This window comes from Monodon monoceros, unplaced genomic scaffold, assembly GCF_005190385.1.
Source record: "Monodon monoceros isolate NGI ecotype Baffin Bay Population unplaced genomic scaffold, NGI_Narwhal_1 Super_Scaffold_8, whole genome shotgun sequence".
Classification (NCBI taxonomy): Eukaryota; Metazoa; Chordata; class Mammalia; order Artiodactyla; family Monodontidae; genus Monodon; species Monodon monoceros.
In genome coordinates, this window is record NW_021703785.1 from 59,185,952 (window position 1) to 59,202,688 (window position 16,737).

Below are 16,737 nucleotides of genomic sequence, written 5' to 3' on the forward strand. Positions count from 1 at the left end.
AAAAAAAAAAAAAAAAAAAAAAAAAAAAAAAAAAAAAAAAAATAGCATTAGAAACAGATGGAATAATAAGACTTGAGCAAAAGTAGGAGGGAATCTCATATATTTATTTTAACATAATGAGTAAGGAGCAATATCCTAGGATTTGATTTAAATAATAAACTAAATACAGCTGATCCTTGAACGCAAGGGGTTGAGGGGCGCTGACCCTTGCACAGTCAAAAATACACATGTAACTTTATAGTCGGACCTTCATATCTGTGATTCCGCAACCTCAGATTCAATCAGCCCCCGACTGCGTAGTACTGTAGTATGCAAGAAAAAATTCCACATGTAAGTATCATTCAAGGGTCAGCTGTGGTAGTAATGTAAAAAATATTCACTGTAAGAACTGAAGAATTACTAGCTTGACTTTGTGAAAAATGAATGCTAAACTCGATGACTGATAAGACTAACAATGAGCACATCAAAGAAAAGTAATATAAATTAAATATATTTAAATATTAAATATTTAAATAATTTCATAGAATTTTGAGTTTTACATCTGAACTGGAGTCTAAAATTTGGATAAGATTACTCTAACAAATAAATACTTGGTTTTGGCATTATTTAATACATAGTAGCAGGCAAACAGTGTTTATACTGGCATAAAAAGAGTAATGAAGGTGTAAGAAATATAATTTTACTTAAGAAATACTAACATTCTGGATAAAGAACCTAATATATCCATTATACTAAATGGATTATGTGGTTTTAACTTAATTCCAGCAAAGCATGTAATAATAAACATGTTAGGGAATTCCCCGGCAGTCCAATGGTTAGGGCTCTGTGCTCTCACCGACGAGGGCCCAGGTTTGATCCCTTGTCAGGCAACTAAGATCCTACAAGCTGCGCGACACAGCCAAAATAATAAAATAATTTAAAAAAAAACATGTTAGAACCATAACAGAAAAAGTAAAAAAATAAAAGCCAAGATGAAAACACACTTTCAAAGATAGGTAAAGTTATACAGCAATAATGCTGCAAATTAATTTAACCTCAAAAAACAAAACTCATACAGATCTGCCTATTCTATCAAAAATAATCACCTCCTTGGTTTGTTGACTACACCAAACCTACAGATATTACTTTTGCAAAAGTCTGATTAAATCACATCTTTAACCATTATCATTACTTCCTTCTAAACATCCACACTATGAATATGCTCTCAAAAGAATCATTCACACATACCACAGCTATCCTACAAAAAAGATAGAATTCAACCACAGAATTCTACCTAAGTATCTTTAAGACTATATTGAAAATGAAGAACTGCCTAATAAATACTGCATATCAGTAAAGTTAGCGATAAAGTATTAAACTTCATAAAGGAAAATAATTCATGATAAGCACTTGGAAAAACTAATAGTCTATTATTTCCCATATGCTATGGCTTAAGGTCAACCTCAAAATAAGTTAATTGGATAAATCAAAATGCAAGATTTAGTTTTAAGGGGCCCTGCTTTGTAAAAAATATATATATATAATATATGGAATTTTCTTTTTCTAGGAAAGAATTTGTGGTAACCCAATTTCAGTAAGTTTTTTTAGGAGGAAATATTTAAATTTCTCCAAATCCATTATACAGGTATATGAACTTGAGTAAAGAGTTTCTAGAAATTCATTCTTGCTAAATAAATTCTGATTCAAACATTTACTGATGCTCATGCTAAGCACCTTCCCAAGTGTTTATAGATTTAAATTTTTCAAAATAGATGACACATTTGGGAAACAAAAAACTAACCACATAATATTTGGGTTCTACTGTTAAAAACAAATTTTTCAAGCCTTCCTATCTATACATACAATCCACCAAGGTTTTAAGTTAGAAATGAACCTCATGAAAAAGCAGATGTCACATGTGGATGGGTGGGTGCCTGCACAGATCGCTACATGTTTTTGATTGATACTATAGCTCACTGAAATGGAAGCTCTAAGAACATGACAAGATAACTCTTTTTTACATTAAGATTTACATTAAATATAATCTTGTTTGGGATTAGATATTATCCCTTCTTGATTAACAATAAAATTTAGATGTAAAGATCTCTTACTCTTTCTACTATTTGATTTAGGCCCAATTTTCTGAATGCAATTACTTGGGTATTCCTTCTAACATACTGGTTTGAGAAATGGGATTGACAATTTAAAATGTACAACAAAAATTCAAAATTCTACATTAGTTATTACCTTCCAAAGTACATAAATGATCAGGAACCATCACAACTCAAGCATTACATCAGAGGCCACAAAAACATCACTTTGCTTATTCCTAATAAACCAAAAGTACTATTATCTGTCATTATCTTAGGGACCCAGGCTTTGTAACATCATCCACTGTGGTTTGCAGTCTAACCTTTCACAGAGCACTGCATACTCAATCATCTTCAATTTCTGTGATTAAAAATAATCAATTGTTTTTAATCCTTTCAGAATAGTTGTTTGGATGCCTCCAGTGTCTGCACTCCAGAATAAGCAGACTTTGTTGATGTTTCTTAATATCTAACTAGGTTCACCAGCTTGAAGACAAAGTGAGAGTTTTCCTTCAACATGCCAGCATCAATCCTGCCAATGACTAGTTACAAATTACATTACCTAATAAGCTAATGCTACAATTACTTTTTCTCACATACTCAGAACTGTTTTCCTTTCTATAATAAAGTTTTTTAGATGATATAATCCTCCCAAGGACCTTCACATGTTCCCCAGCTTCTCTGAGCAAAACTAATAGATGGAAAATGTTAAAACGTCATTTCCTTTTAAGGCAAAGATAAAAAAGGCAAGCGTATGTAGGACCTAGAATAAGTTTTGCTAAGTCATCACTAGGCTGATAAATTGGTCCTCTGATTAAAACTAGTCCTCTTAATTATAAGATTTTTAAGTTAAAATACTTTTGAGGTGCAAGTATCTCTCAATATACCAATAATCAAATTTCAAATCACATAGGTCCTAAAAGAGAAATATCACATAAAATAATCCTTCCTAGGGTCATCCTATTATGTTCTTTTCCCACATAAATCTACATTACAAACAGTAAAATGGATCATACCTTTTACATTTGACCTTGCTTCTGCACAATGGCATCCTCCACCCCATCCTAATCATCAGCAACCTGAATTCTAGAACATACTGTTACAAAGCCCTAAAAACGGGCCGAGATCTAAATTTCCTCAAAGAAGCCTGAAACCTTTCTTGCTTTGAAAATCAAAAACATGTTTGTTTGTTTGAAGTACTCACTGTTATTAAACCATTTCTGAGTAAGAATTAGAGATGTGGGGGAAAAGACTTCTGTAACTCCAAGGGGAAAGTATTTTTGGAGTAATCTACAGAGCTTCAATTCAAAGCCAAAAACCATTATGTTCCCTATGGCAAGAAAATTTACTTTAGCTGAAACTGCTGGACAGCTAATTCTAGCTTCTTGTGATGTATACATATTAGGTTATGAAAAAACTTTTTTTTCTCAAAGGTTTCAGATTATAAACCTTTTCCAAGCAGGCACTTTGCTAGATGATTAACAAAATTATTTCCAGGGCTTCCCTGGTGGCGCAGTGATTTTGAGTCCGCCTGCCGATGCAGGGGACACGGGTTCGTGCTGCGGAGTGGCTGGGCCCGTGAGCCATGGCCGCTGAGCCTGCACGTCCGGAGCCTGTGCTCCCCGGCAGGAGAGGCCACAACAGTGACAGGCCCGCGTACCGCAAAAAAAAAAAAAAAAATTATTTCCAATCCTTAAAAACTTTTTCAAGGTTGGTATTACCACCATTTTGTGGATGAGAAATTTGAGGCTCAGTGAGGTTAAGGGACTTGTCAGTCAATACAACATAAGCTAGTAGCCCCAGAGCCAGGCACAGCCAGTTCTAACGAAGCAGTTCTTTCCCTATCACCACAATTCTTGTTCTTTAAAAAGCTGGATAAAATACTCTACCCACAATTCCAATTTTTAAAATTTAAATAAAAGGAAATTCACAAAAATGGTAATACGTGTATTACAATAACAAATTATACCATATATCACTCAATTTTTACCACAATCCTGCAAGATAGATTATTTCATCCTATTTTCCTAATGGGGAAACTGAGGCTGAGAGATTACATGACTTGCCAGGAACCCATGGGTGGACGAGGAATTCATAGAGCCAAACAGATTTTTCTGAATCTTAACAACAATGCTTAGAGATTTTCAAAAGTATCTTACGTCAAAGGAAACTAATTGATAGTTAACTAATTACAAAGCTGTCCAGGTAAAAACTTATAATTATAGCAGTAATACTGGCACACTACATGGGAAAAGTCAACTAATTAACAGACTAGGTTAATAGTCCTGTATTAACTACATCAGAAACATTAAATAAACTATGAATATGAAATCAAACAGTATGTGTGTGTGTGTGTGTGTGTATATATATATATTATATACACACACACACATACATATTAGCATCCAGGCCTTAAATTAAGAATGGTATAAAATCCTGGCAACTATCCCCCATGTTCACACTTTTTTTTTTTTTTTCCAAGGAGTTGGGAGGGAGGAGGGAGTGGGAAGAAAATCCAACTGAATGTAAAAAACTGTATTTTAACAGGTGTTACAAGAAAAGCTAAGTGTAACACAATGACAAAATGAAACGCCTGCTTTTCACAGAGGAACTGAAAGAACACACATTTCATTGGAGAGCTACTGATACACCCCCACCCAGAGGGACTCAGATCTACTGGCTATACCTTCCAATAAAATTTGCTCTTAAATAAAATACAAATTACTAATAAAATCTGCATGACTGTTTCATAACCAATTGCTCTCTTTTGAAATTTTTCATAATGTGAAGAAATTCAGCATTTTAACTTTTCTGGGCCTTACTTTCTACATTAATACAATGAGGAAGATGGAATCTAACATCACTTTCAATTATAAAGCCCTGGGAAACAATAACCATAATAATATTTACAAAAAGTCTACTGAAAAGCTCTGTCAGTAGATGCAAAAAGTTCAATTTTTTTTCCAAGGGTGTATTTAAAATTTTACTAAGCTTCATAATTAGAATATGTGTATTTAAGGTATATCTCAACAGAAAAGGTTGGGGGGAAAGAAGAGGGATCAGGGAATAAAGACAAAAACAAAACCCAAAAAACTCAGTACTTTATGGTTTCGGACCATGCTTAAATTAAACAGATTAATAATAGGGCTAAACGAAAATTAAGTTTGTATAAACAAATTACTTATTTAAAATGAAAGGAAACAGGGAATTCCCTGGCAGTTCAGTGGTTAGGACTCTGCACTTTCACTGCCAAGGGCCTGGGTTCAGTATCTGGTCGGGGAACTAAGATCCCGCAAGCCAAGTGCCCCAGTCAAAAAAACAAAATAAGAATTAAAAAATAAAATAAAATAAAATGAAAGAAAACAGGGCTGGTATACGTGAGCACTGACCAACCAAAGAAAAGAAACCCACCAAGATGATTTTACTTATAAGAGTATAAATTTGAGTGAAGGATTATGATGACTAAAAATAATTTTAAATATTTAGGAAAATTTCAAGTTATAAAATATTATATGATCTCCTTGGAGAAATCCATAACACAAACATGGCTGAACAATACTTTTAGCTAATTCTGACCATAAATGACCTTAAATCAATTGAAAATAAATGAATAAGTGAAATTCTTTCATTCAAATATTTGTTCCTGGCTTTTTAATTTTCAGCTGTACAGTTTAATACATAATTATTGACATTCTTCTGCATAAAGGAAAAATAAAAATTTCTTTGAAGAAATGGAACGCGTTATTTACCTTTTGTACTTCTGATTTATTTTCAATAATTTCTAATTAAGAATGCAATTGATGTCTTTAGGATATTCTTTTTCATTCTCTTTTTAAAAAAGCACACCAGGCTGGTTTTTTGATCCTTTAGCAAACAGATTTAGAGTATAAAATTATGAAGATAAATTATAGCAAGTATTTTCAAAGAAAATAAAACCTGGGTCTTGAAATTTGTCATTTAAATTACCATCTTTAAAACTAATGCTCACAGATGACACAATACTATACATACAGAATCCTAAAGATGCTAAAGATGCTACCAGAAAACTACTAGAGCTAATCAATGAATTTGGTAGAGTAGCAGGATACAAAATTAATGCGCAGAAATCTCCTGCATTCCTATACACTAATGATGAAAAACCTGAAAGAGAAATTAAGGAAACACTCCCACTTACCACTGCAACAAAAAGAATAAAATACCTAGGAACAAACCTACCTAAGGAGACAAAAGACCTCTATGCAGAAAACTGTAAGACACTGATGAAAGAAATTAAAGATGATACAAACAGATGGAGAGATATACCATGCTACTGGATTGGAAGAATCAACACTGCGAAAATGACTATACTACCCAAACCAATCTACAGATTCAATGCAATTCCTATCAACTACCAATGGCAGTTTTCACAGAACTAGAACAAAAAATTGTACAATGTATATGGAAACACAAAAGGCCCCGAATAGCCAAAGCAATCTTGAGAAAGAAAAATGGAGCTGGAGGAATCAGACTCCCTGACTTCAGACAGAGCTACAGTAATCAAGACAGTATGGTACTGGCACAAAAACAGAAGTATAGATCAATGGAACAGGATAGAAAGCCCAGAGGTAAATCCACACACATATGATCACCTTATTTTTGATAAAGGAGGCAAGAATAATACAATGGAGAAAAGACAGCCTCTTCAAAGTGATGCTGGGAAAACTGGACAGCTACATGTAAAAGAATGAAGTTAGAACACTCCCTAACACCATACACAAAAATAAACTCAAAATGGATTAAAGATCTAAATATAAGGCCAAACACTATAAAGCTATAAAACATAGGCAGAACACTCTATGACACAAATCACGGCGAGATCCTTTTTGACCCACCTCCTAGAGAAAGGGAAATAAAAACAAAAATAAACAAATGGGACCTAATGAAACTTAAAAGCTTTTGCACAGCAAAGGAAAACATAAACAAGACGAAAAGACAACCCTCAGAATGCGAGAAAATATTTGCAGATGAAGCAACTGACAAAGGATTAATCTCCAAAATTTACAAGCAGCTCAATATCAAAAAAACCCAGAAGACCTAAATAGACATTTCTCCAAAGAAGATATACAGATTGCCAACAAACACAGGAAAGAAGGCTCAACATCACTAATCATTAGAGAAATGCAAATCAAAACTACTATGAGGTATCAGCTCACACCAGTCAGAATGGCCATCATCAAAAAATCTACGAACAATAATAAATGCTGGAGAGGGTGTGAAGAAAAGGGAACCCCCTTGCACTGCTGGTGGGAATGTAAATTGATACAGCCACTATGGAGAACAGTGTGGAAGGTTCCTTAAAAAATTAAAAGTAGAACTACCATACAACCCAGCAATCCCACTACTGGGAATATACCCTGAGAAAACCATAATTCAAAAAGTCATGTACCACAATGTTCACTGCAGCTCTATTTACAATAGCCAGGACATGGAAGCAACCTAAGTGTCCATCAACAGATGAATGGATAAAGAAGATGTGGCACATATATACAATGGAATATTACTCAGCCATAAAAAGAAATGAAACTGAGTTATCTGTAGTGAGGTGGATGGACCTAGAATCTGTCATACAGAGTGAAGTAAGTCAGAAAGAGATGGTAACATATATGGAATCCAAAAAAAAAAAAAAAGGTCCTGAAGAACCTAGGGGCAGGACACGAATAATAAAGACACAGAGGTAGAGAATGGACTTGAGGACAAGGGGAGGGGGAAGGGTAAGCTGGGATGAAGTGAGAGAGTGGTATGGACATATATACACTACCAAATGTAAAACAGATAGCTAGTGGGAAGCAGCCGCATAGCACCAGGGAGATGAGCTCAGTGCTATGTGACCACCTAAGAGGGGTGGGATAGGGAGGGTGGGAGGGAGATGCAGGAGGGAGGAGATATGGGGATATATGTATACGTATAGCTGATTCACTTTGTTATAAAGCCGAAACTAACACACCATTGTAAAGCAATTACACTCCAATAAAGATGTAAAAATAAATAAATAAATAATAAATTAAATTAATGCTCAATAGGAAATAAATCATAGCCATGTTATACTACTTTGAGCTCAGTCAAACCTTCTTATTAAAACATCCCTTGATCTACCTAATAGATGTGCTCCTCAAAAGTTCCTTGCATATTAAACTTGTGTAAATCTCATCTTAAACGCATTGGGGGAGCTCCCTATTTGAAAGAATCCTAAAACATGTGCTTTTGTCTTCTAAGGGTTCCTTTTCTAACTTGTATTCCTATGGAAGAATGACTTTGACTTATCTGCTAATTGATATTCATCCAGTTTTCATTTAACATTGTTTTTTTTAAAATACCATCCTTGTACTTTATCCCATGCTTATCAACTGCCACTAAGACAACTTTGATCAAGTTATATTTACCTTTCACACTGCTTCCCCAGGAAGCAATATAAAGCCCACCCCTGCGAAAAATATATATATACTTAATATGCTACTAACAGATTTCAAAGCATGTAATAAAAATCAGCTTTAAATATCACTAGATTTTTATAACTAATTTCAAATTCAAAGGTGAAAAATAAGAGAAAACCAGAAGTGAATTATCTATGGAGGGGAGAAAAAGTATGCTTTGTGTCTACTGAGCACTTCATAATTTTTAAATTACATTTTAATATACCATCCCATTTCAGACTCTCATCGATTCTCTAAGGGTATTAATGGCTTCATTACTGGCAATTTGGGAAACAAAGAAGCAGAGGCACAGGGCAGTAAAGTGACTGCCCAATGTGTCATAGTAATTCAATGTCAAGGTCAGAATTGGAATGCAATTTTCACATTCCTAGCCATTGCTCTTCTTTTACACAATTAAAGATGGAGATAAAACATTTAAGCAAGTTTGACTATAGAGTCCCCTATCCATCAATAATTACCGAAAATAATTTCAGGAGCCTTAAGTTCAGGCGCTCGCCAAGACCTTTCAAAGGGAAAAGGACAGTCTCTTCAACAAATGGTGTTGGAAATACTGGATGTCCACACGCAAAAGAATGAAGCTTACTTCATTCTACACCATATACCAAAATTAACTCAAAATGGATTAAAGACGTAAATATAAGACATAAAGCTAAAACTCCTGAAAGAAAATATAGGGGGAAAGCATCAATACATAGGATTTGGCAATGATTTCTTGGATATAACACTAAAAGCAAAGGCAGCAAAATAAAAAATAGATATATTGGAATACATCAAAAATTTAAACTTCTGTAAAAAGGACAATCAACAGAGTGAAAAGGCAGACCATGGAATGGGAGAAAAATCTGCAAATTGCACATCTGATAAGGGGTTAATATCCAAAATATTTAAAGAACTCCTACCAACAACGGAAAAAAATAACAAAAAATAAGCAAAAGTCTTGGACGTTTCTCCAAAGCCAGTATACAAAAGTCCACCCAGCATATGAAGAGATGTACAATATAAATAATAACTAGGTAAATGCAAATAAACCAATGAGATATCACTTCAAATCCATTAGGATGGGTAATATTAGAAAAAAGGAAAATAGTGTTATCAAGGATGTGCAGAAATTGAAATTCTTGTGTATTATTGGTGGGAATATAAAATAGTGCAAACTTTATGGAGAACAATATGGCACTTCCTTAAATTTTTTAAAATAGAATTACCATACAATCTAGCAATTCCACTTCAGGGTATATATCCAAAAGAGCTGAAAGCAGGATCTCAGGAGACATTTACCCCATGTTCATAGCAGCATTATTCACAACAGCCAGGAGGTGGAAGCAACCAAAGTGTCCAACAACAGATTAATGGGTAGGCAAAATGTGGTATATGCAAAAAAATTTTTTAAATGTGGTATACATGTACAATGGAATATTATTTAAGCCATAAAAAGAAATGAAATCCCAACACATGCTACATGTATGAACCTTGAGGACATTATGCTAAGTAAAATAAGCCAGTCACAAAAAGACAAATACTGTATGATTCCATTTATAGGTGGCATCTCTAGAGTAGTCAAATTCATAGAAACAGAAAGTAGAATGGTGCCGCTCTTTGATTGCCAGGGGCTGGGGTTAGGGGGAAATGAGGAGTTATTGTTTTGAAAGGACTTTTAGTTTTGAAAGATGAAAATGTTCTGGAAATTGGTTGCACAATAATGTGAATATACTTATCACTACTGAACTGTACATTTAAAAATGATTAGGATGGTAAATTTGATGTTATGTGTTTTTTACTACAATTTAAAAATTAGAAAAAAAAGTTCAGAGACTTAAAAAATGTCTCCAGTTCATATTCAGTACAGAATGTTCAAGTATAATAATCTACTTTCTTTTGAAAAGATATCTATAGGTCAATAAATACCAAACTATTGTTTACATATTTTTGATAGCCTAAAGGAAACCAAAAACCCAAATGGGAATCAAGTTTTCATTACTTCACCTACCAACATTAAAAGAGAAGCCTTTATTATGTACTACCTGAGAACTAAATGGGTACTGCTGCTTTGGTAAAGGGAAAAAAGCCATATTATTAGAAATCTACCTGAATTATCTGCTAAGTTCACAAATAGCTCTTTATGCTGAAGAATAAAACTGGCTAACATTATTCTCCCTAAGATTCATTCAATTTGATGGTGTCTGAAAGCCACCATTTTTCAATGAGGTAAACACTTGGAATAGAAAACCCTCTCAAAATTAAACACATATTATACTTCCTTTTATGGTATTACTCAAGGATTGTCTTCACCAAAGGCATACAGTAGTAGGTCAGGTACCACTCTAAGTCCTAGAACAACTGAATCAGTACTAGTACATTCAGTAGTAGGAGTGTGGAATCAGTCCAGTGACAAAAATGATGAACTGCAGGCCAGAGTAATATTTAGCAGCTAAACCTAACTGGAACCTAACTTAAAAAATAATAATAAACAATGTTGAAAACATTGACAGAAAATAGAACTTGGAAAAGTATGAAAACTAAACCGATCTACAAAGGAAACTTTAATCAGACCTCTAAAACTTTATACATGTCCAAACTTTAGATATTAAGGCAGGTTCAAATTTTCAGTGGCTCTCAAAAGATCAGCATTATTTGAAACTCTGGTGAATACATGTGGAAAAAAAAATCTATCAAATTTAGCTGCAAGGATAAGCAATTTAGTAAGTTGTTACTATAATTTATAAAGAAAAGATTGACTACATTGTTCCATGATTGTACAAGTATCAGCAAATCGTACTGATTATCCAAATTAAATATTTATAAGGACTTCTATATGCAAGGAACTTGGTGAGATATCCAAAGTGCTTGAGAAAACATTCACCAAGAATCATTTTTTTCTCAGCTACTTTAACCTTACTGATGCCCTGCAAGTTCTTAGTATCCTAGCTAATATCTTAAAGATGTTTTATTTGTAGGTATGTCAACTAAACTTATGCAATATAGATATAGATATTAAAAATACTCTTGGAATTGATTATGGAAACCACATATGTGCATGTATGTGGGTAATGGGAACACGTGTGGAAATATCTATATAAATATACAGATACATATATATATAAACCCCATTTAAGTGTTTAAGAAAAATTATTCTGAAACATATAAAGGTTTTTAGATGTTCTATAAAATCAATATGCCCTTTCATCTAGCTCACCTTTTCTCATTTCCTTCAACTACTGAGATTATATACAAGCATTTAGTACTGTGGGCTCTGAAGATCCTAATATAGAGCATGAAACGGGAAGTATTTACAAGAAACACTGAGGTTACAGAATACTGGTACTCCACAAAAAATAGGCAGATAACCTTACGAAGAAAATACATGAACTATATTCAATATTAAATATTTGAGACATCCAAAATTCTTGATAATTTATCCTTTTTTGAATACAAAATGTATATTTAAATCAGCAAGAAAAAAATCTTATGATGAAAAATGTCTTCTGGGAAGATGTTTTCTTCTAATTAATCATGAGAATCACAATCATTAGACTCAATCATTTTCATTTGGAAAATTGTGGCTTCCTTAGTTATTTTAATGCTAGTATCATTTTCATGTGCCAATTCAGGATATTACTCCTTGCATCCTTGCTTATTCATCAAAATAACTGAAAGGCATAATCTCTCCCCTCTGTTGAATTAATAAATCTTAAGATACAAAAACATCCTATCTCCAGGCTCTTCTCTTGGTCAAAGTGGTAAGAGCACAGCAGGACCACCTTCAACCTCAAACTTTTTGTGAGCTTTATAGACAAGAACTTAAGCATCCTCTGGTGGAAGATGGCAACTGGGAAAAGGAAAATACGGGTTTAAATTACAAATGTCCTCAGCCTCTCCATGACAATCAGTTTTTTCTAAGGAAACACCTAAGCCATATTTTTAATAGGAGGTAGAAGGTAAACATGTCTAAATGCCTTTCCCACTTATGAAATGTGATGCAGAAGATCAGGAAATTAGTAGTTCTGCTATACACTGACAACCTGACAACCAAATAATAACAGTTAGTATATCCAATAATAAGGAAATAAGGATAACTGAATAATGGCAAGTTTCATCTGTCTTTGAACTCAAAGTTTAGATCAAAACCTTAAGCAATAAGACTGCACAGTGCTACAGATAACAAAGGAAAATGAAAGGGAAATAAATCCATTATTTTAAAGAAACAAACTGAAAAGTTCATGGCAAATCTGCCCAACTTACTAAAAGCTGAAAAATAAAGCAGCATGAAAGGGGAAACAGAAAAAGATTAATGTGTGAGAAAATACATGAAATGCAATTCCGTAATTCCATAAAGATAGAAACAAAGTGACTCCAAGTTGCAACATATACTTTAAATGCAACAGAACTACATTCAACCATTTTCCAAAGCCAAAGATGTTCAGGCACTGAAAAGTTACCCTTAAAAAGTAAAGCATAAACATTTCTAAAACAAGGGAACAATTCTGCTTCTTTCTATATAAAGAAACCAAAAGTTGTAGTTGTGGGAAGAATTTCCCTGAAATTTGTGAAACTCCTGAAAACTGTGGCTCATGGAACTTGGGAACAAGAACAAAATGTGTGCCTAAAAGTATCACTGTGGTAATAGTGCTTTGCATAACATAGGAACTGAACTCCTTGGATTTAATATTCCTGTTATGTGTAACATTACACATTCTTCAGTATCTTCTACTTCCCAGGCCAGTTATCTCAAGAAGTGTTATAATGAACCACCTTGCATTATCCCATAGTGAACCATCATGTGATTTAATGGTCTTGTCTCATCTTCAAAGAGATAACAGCAAGTGCAATAGAGGAACTGGGAGAGTTAAGGGAGAAAGGAAGGGTTCTTTCATATTTTCAAACAGCCTCTTTTCCAAGGGTTTGGAGTTTAAAAACAAAACTCTGGACCTGTCATTTAATTCAAGAATGGCTTCAGAATTCTTCCTGCATAGTGCCTTACTGGACACACCTCAAAAGCTGAGAAATCTTAATGTACTCAGCCAGTTAGTGCACTACAATGAAAACCTTCTTACCTTTCAGAGCTATATAATATGGTTAAATTAAACCCTGATACAACAAATAGAATAATTTCCTCTAACATTTTAAGACCACTAATCAACTAGTGTCTGTCAGTCATTGCAAGAGTTGCACAATTGCCTGTGGACAGACTACCAGAGAAACTGAGTGTGGTGAGGCAGGATGTTTTCCCGTTTATTTCCTGAGTGAACTTTAAGGTTAAAACTAAATTTATGCCAACTTCATAGCAAAGAATTCAGATTCGAATTCTGAACACAAATACATTTTAAGAAAAGAAAAAAAAATGAGGGCTATAAAACCATATACAGTGTGGTCATTGCTTCACTTTTGTATTATGTGCATACTGGATTTTAATCTGAAATGTTTTACACTTGTATTTCACGTTATACAGTTTCGGGACTGGATTGTTTTTCCACAAAAAGAAAAATTAACTGTTTTTCCATCTTAATAGTCAACCTACCTGCCCATAGTTGTCTATGCCAGTTACTAATCTATTTAAATTTAATAAATCAAAAGCTGTCCTTAGGGATTGGCCAAGAGTCGTAAGTCCTTCAGCCTGAAGGTTTTTCAGTTCATTCATAAACGTTGCATGGTTTTCTTTCCATCCGGCCTGAAAAGAAAAACGTAAGAATTTTTTTTCATCTTTCAAAGCCATGTGCACACGGACGGCCGTTACAATCTGCCGTTCACCAAGGAGCTGCTTCACTTTGCTGCACGGTTTTGAGTAACGTGTCAATAACGCATCACTGCTGAGGAAACTCTCTTCCAAAGGAGGCCAAGAAAAAACCTGCTTGCTCTACAGCTTTCGGCAGCTACCAGCCTTCGTACTTTATAACTTCCCCGGGAAGCGTACTCCCCAGCCTCATACCCAGAATTCGGGGATGCAAAGATACTGGTGGAAAGCAGAAGTGAGCGGGACTTGCGAAGTTCACCTAGCGCGCTGTCCCACCGGCTCGCGGCCCTCTCGGGGAGACTCCGCAGCCCCAGCCCCGCGGCCCCCGCCCCCGGCCCCGGCCTCGGGCCGGTTCCCCTTTAATGCAGACCCAGGCTCGGCGCTGCCGGGCCCGGCTGTCACTCGGGCTAACTTGAATAAATATCCCCCACAGTTCATTGCTGCCGCTCACGCCGCGGAGGGGAAATGTCGGCCATGTTGATCGCAGCGCCGCCGCCGCCGCCGCCGCCGCCGCCGCCGCCGGGCCGGGCTGGGGAGGGGACGGCGGTGGCCCGGCGACTCCGCGCCGCGCCAGGACGCTCCGTAGCGGGGGAGGGGGTGGGAGCCCGCAGGGGAAAAGACCTCAGCGCCTGGAGCACAGCGGGTGGGGGAGGGGAGCATAATGAAGGGTGAATGGGGGGGCGGGGAGGGTGAGAGAGGAAGGAACAGGGAAGGGAAGGGGGAGGGCGAGGGCTGTTACCTTGATAGCATAGGGCGGCTCTTCGAAAGTGACCAGCATATACCTGTCTCCTCTGCTGGCAGGGTCCCGGGCACGGAGCTGCGGGAGAGCGGGTGGGGAACGGGAGGAGGAACAGGGCGGGCGAGAGGGAAGCACAGAGGCGAGGTTACCAGGCGGAGAAGGGGCGCCCAGCGGCCCCGCCGCCCCCCACAGTACCGCACACGCCGCAGCCTCCCCACACACACAGATCGGCCCCCGCACACCGCCCGGGGCCGCAGCCCCGGCCCGGGCCGAGCCCGGCTTGCAGCGCCCGCCCGCCCGCCCGCGCGGTGGGGGAGGGGGTCCCCGAGCCCGGCAGCTCCCGCAGTCAGGTCCCCGACACCTCCGCCTCGCCGCCCCCGGCCGCCCTCCCCCCACCCCTGCCGCCCGCTGGCCGCCGGACCGGGGTCGCCGCCCGGGCTCGGTCAGTCGGTACCTTCATGAAGGTCTCTACCGCGCCTTTGGCCGTGTCCAGGTAGGTGGTGCCCAGATGGCTGCGCTGGTTCATAGAGGCAGACGTGTCTATCAGGAACAGTAAGATGGGCATAGTGCTGGCCGGGGACACCGGGGCCCGAGGTGGTAGAGAAAGAGGAGATGGTAGAGGTGGAGGCGCCGGTGGCGGCGGCGGCGACCGCCGCTACGCGGGGCGGGGGAGCGCGGCCCCCGGGAGGAAAACACGGTCTGGGTCTTTCCTCCGGCTGCGGGGAGTTTCTCCCCCGATAGTTGAGAGGAAACTCCCCAGACCCAGTCCTCCCAGTCGTACCCCCGCCTCCGCCTCCTCCTGCCTGCCTGCCCGCTGGGGCGGGCGCCCGGCCGTCTGTCTGTCGGTCCGTCCCCCCCGCCTCGGGGGTCCCGTCCCCGCTCCCGGCCCCTGTGTGTGTCCCAGCGGGAGACGGGCCTGGCTCCCAACCCCACCCCCGGTGCAGGGAGTGGGGACCTGGGAGCTGGCGAAGAGGGGAGTGGGCTGAGGGGAGATTGGCCCTGGGGCTGTTGGGAGAAGTTTCAGGGACTCCCTCCGCACCCCGGCGGTGTCACCACTTTCTCAGCCCCTCTCGCTACTGAAGCGCTTTTCTCTCTCACACTCCGGTTTTAACTCGGGCAGGGGCTGCAGAGGCTCCGCCCCCTGACACGTCCTCTAGCCACGTGATGCACCGCCCCGCTAATCTATTGGCTGATCCCTGGCCTCTTATTAGCATATTCAAACAGCTCAGGGGCGGGGGAAGCTTGGAGGCTGGCTCCGGGAACAGTTTTGGAGCACGCGCGGAGGCGGAGCGTCGGGTGCGCGCGAGAGCGAGCGCGAGGGGCGAGCAGGCGGGCCGGCAGACGCGGAGGCGGGCTCCGGGAAGGGGCGGGGACAGCCCGCGGAAGGACGGCGGTATGGGGGCGGGGGCCGCGGCCGTGAGTCTGCGCGTGAGGCCCGTCGGCCTCTCCTCGGAGGTGATAGGGGTCGGAGGAAGGGAAATGGAGGCTGGCCTCAGCTCCTGTTTCGAGGTCGCTGTAGCGAACCCCTTCCCCAATGGGCGAGTGAGGAGGGGATGAGTAGAGTGATCCAACACCCGGTTAGGAGTCGGGGCAGGCCGGCGGTCATCCTCCGGATGAGGGCTCGGGGCCCGCGGTCGTCGGAGGAGGTTCCTTGGGCCTCGGAGGGCTGGCCCCAGCGCGGGCGGGCCCGGGGCGGGGGAAGGGAAGTGAGAGGTTGTTTATGACCAGGGA

At 39.0% G+C, this 16,737-nt stretch overlaps 1 protein-coding gene across 4 annotated transcripts in view; it reads right to left on the reverse strand.

The window, feature by feature from the left end:
• The window catches only part of INTS6 (integrator complex subunit 6), a 111,525-nt gene extending 95,442 nt beyond the window's left edge, over positions 1-16,083 (reverse strand). For all 4 annotated transcript variants that reach the window (XR_003791687.1, XR_003791686.1, XM_029209872.1 and 1 more), the window contains exons 1-3: positions 15,461-16,083; positions 15,007-15,084; positions 14,055-14,204 (exon numbers count right to left, since the gene is read on the reverse strand). Coding sequence is in view for 2 of the 4 variants with exons in the window: in XM_029209872.1 (XP_029065705.1) it covers positions 14,055-14,204; positions 15,007-15,084; positions 15,461-15,571 (339 nt within the window). In the remaining 2 variants the exon portion in view is untranslated. The remainder of the gene's footprint in view (positions 1-14,054; positions 14,205-15,006; positions 15,085-15,460) is intronic.
• Positions 16,084-16,737: the final 654 nt, after the last annotated feature.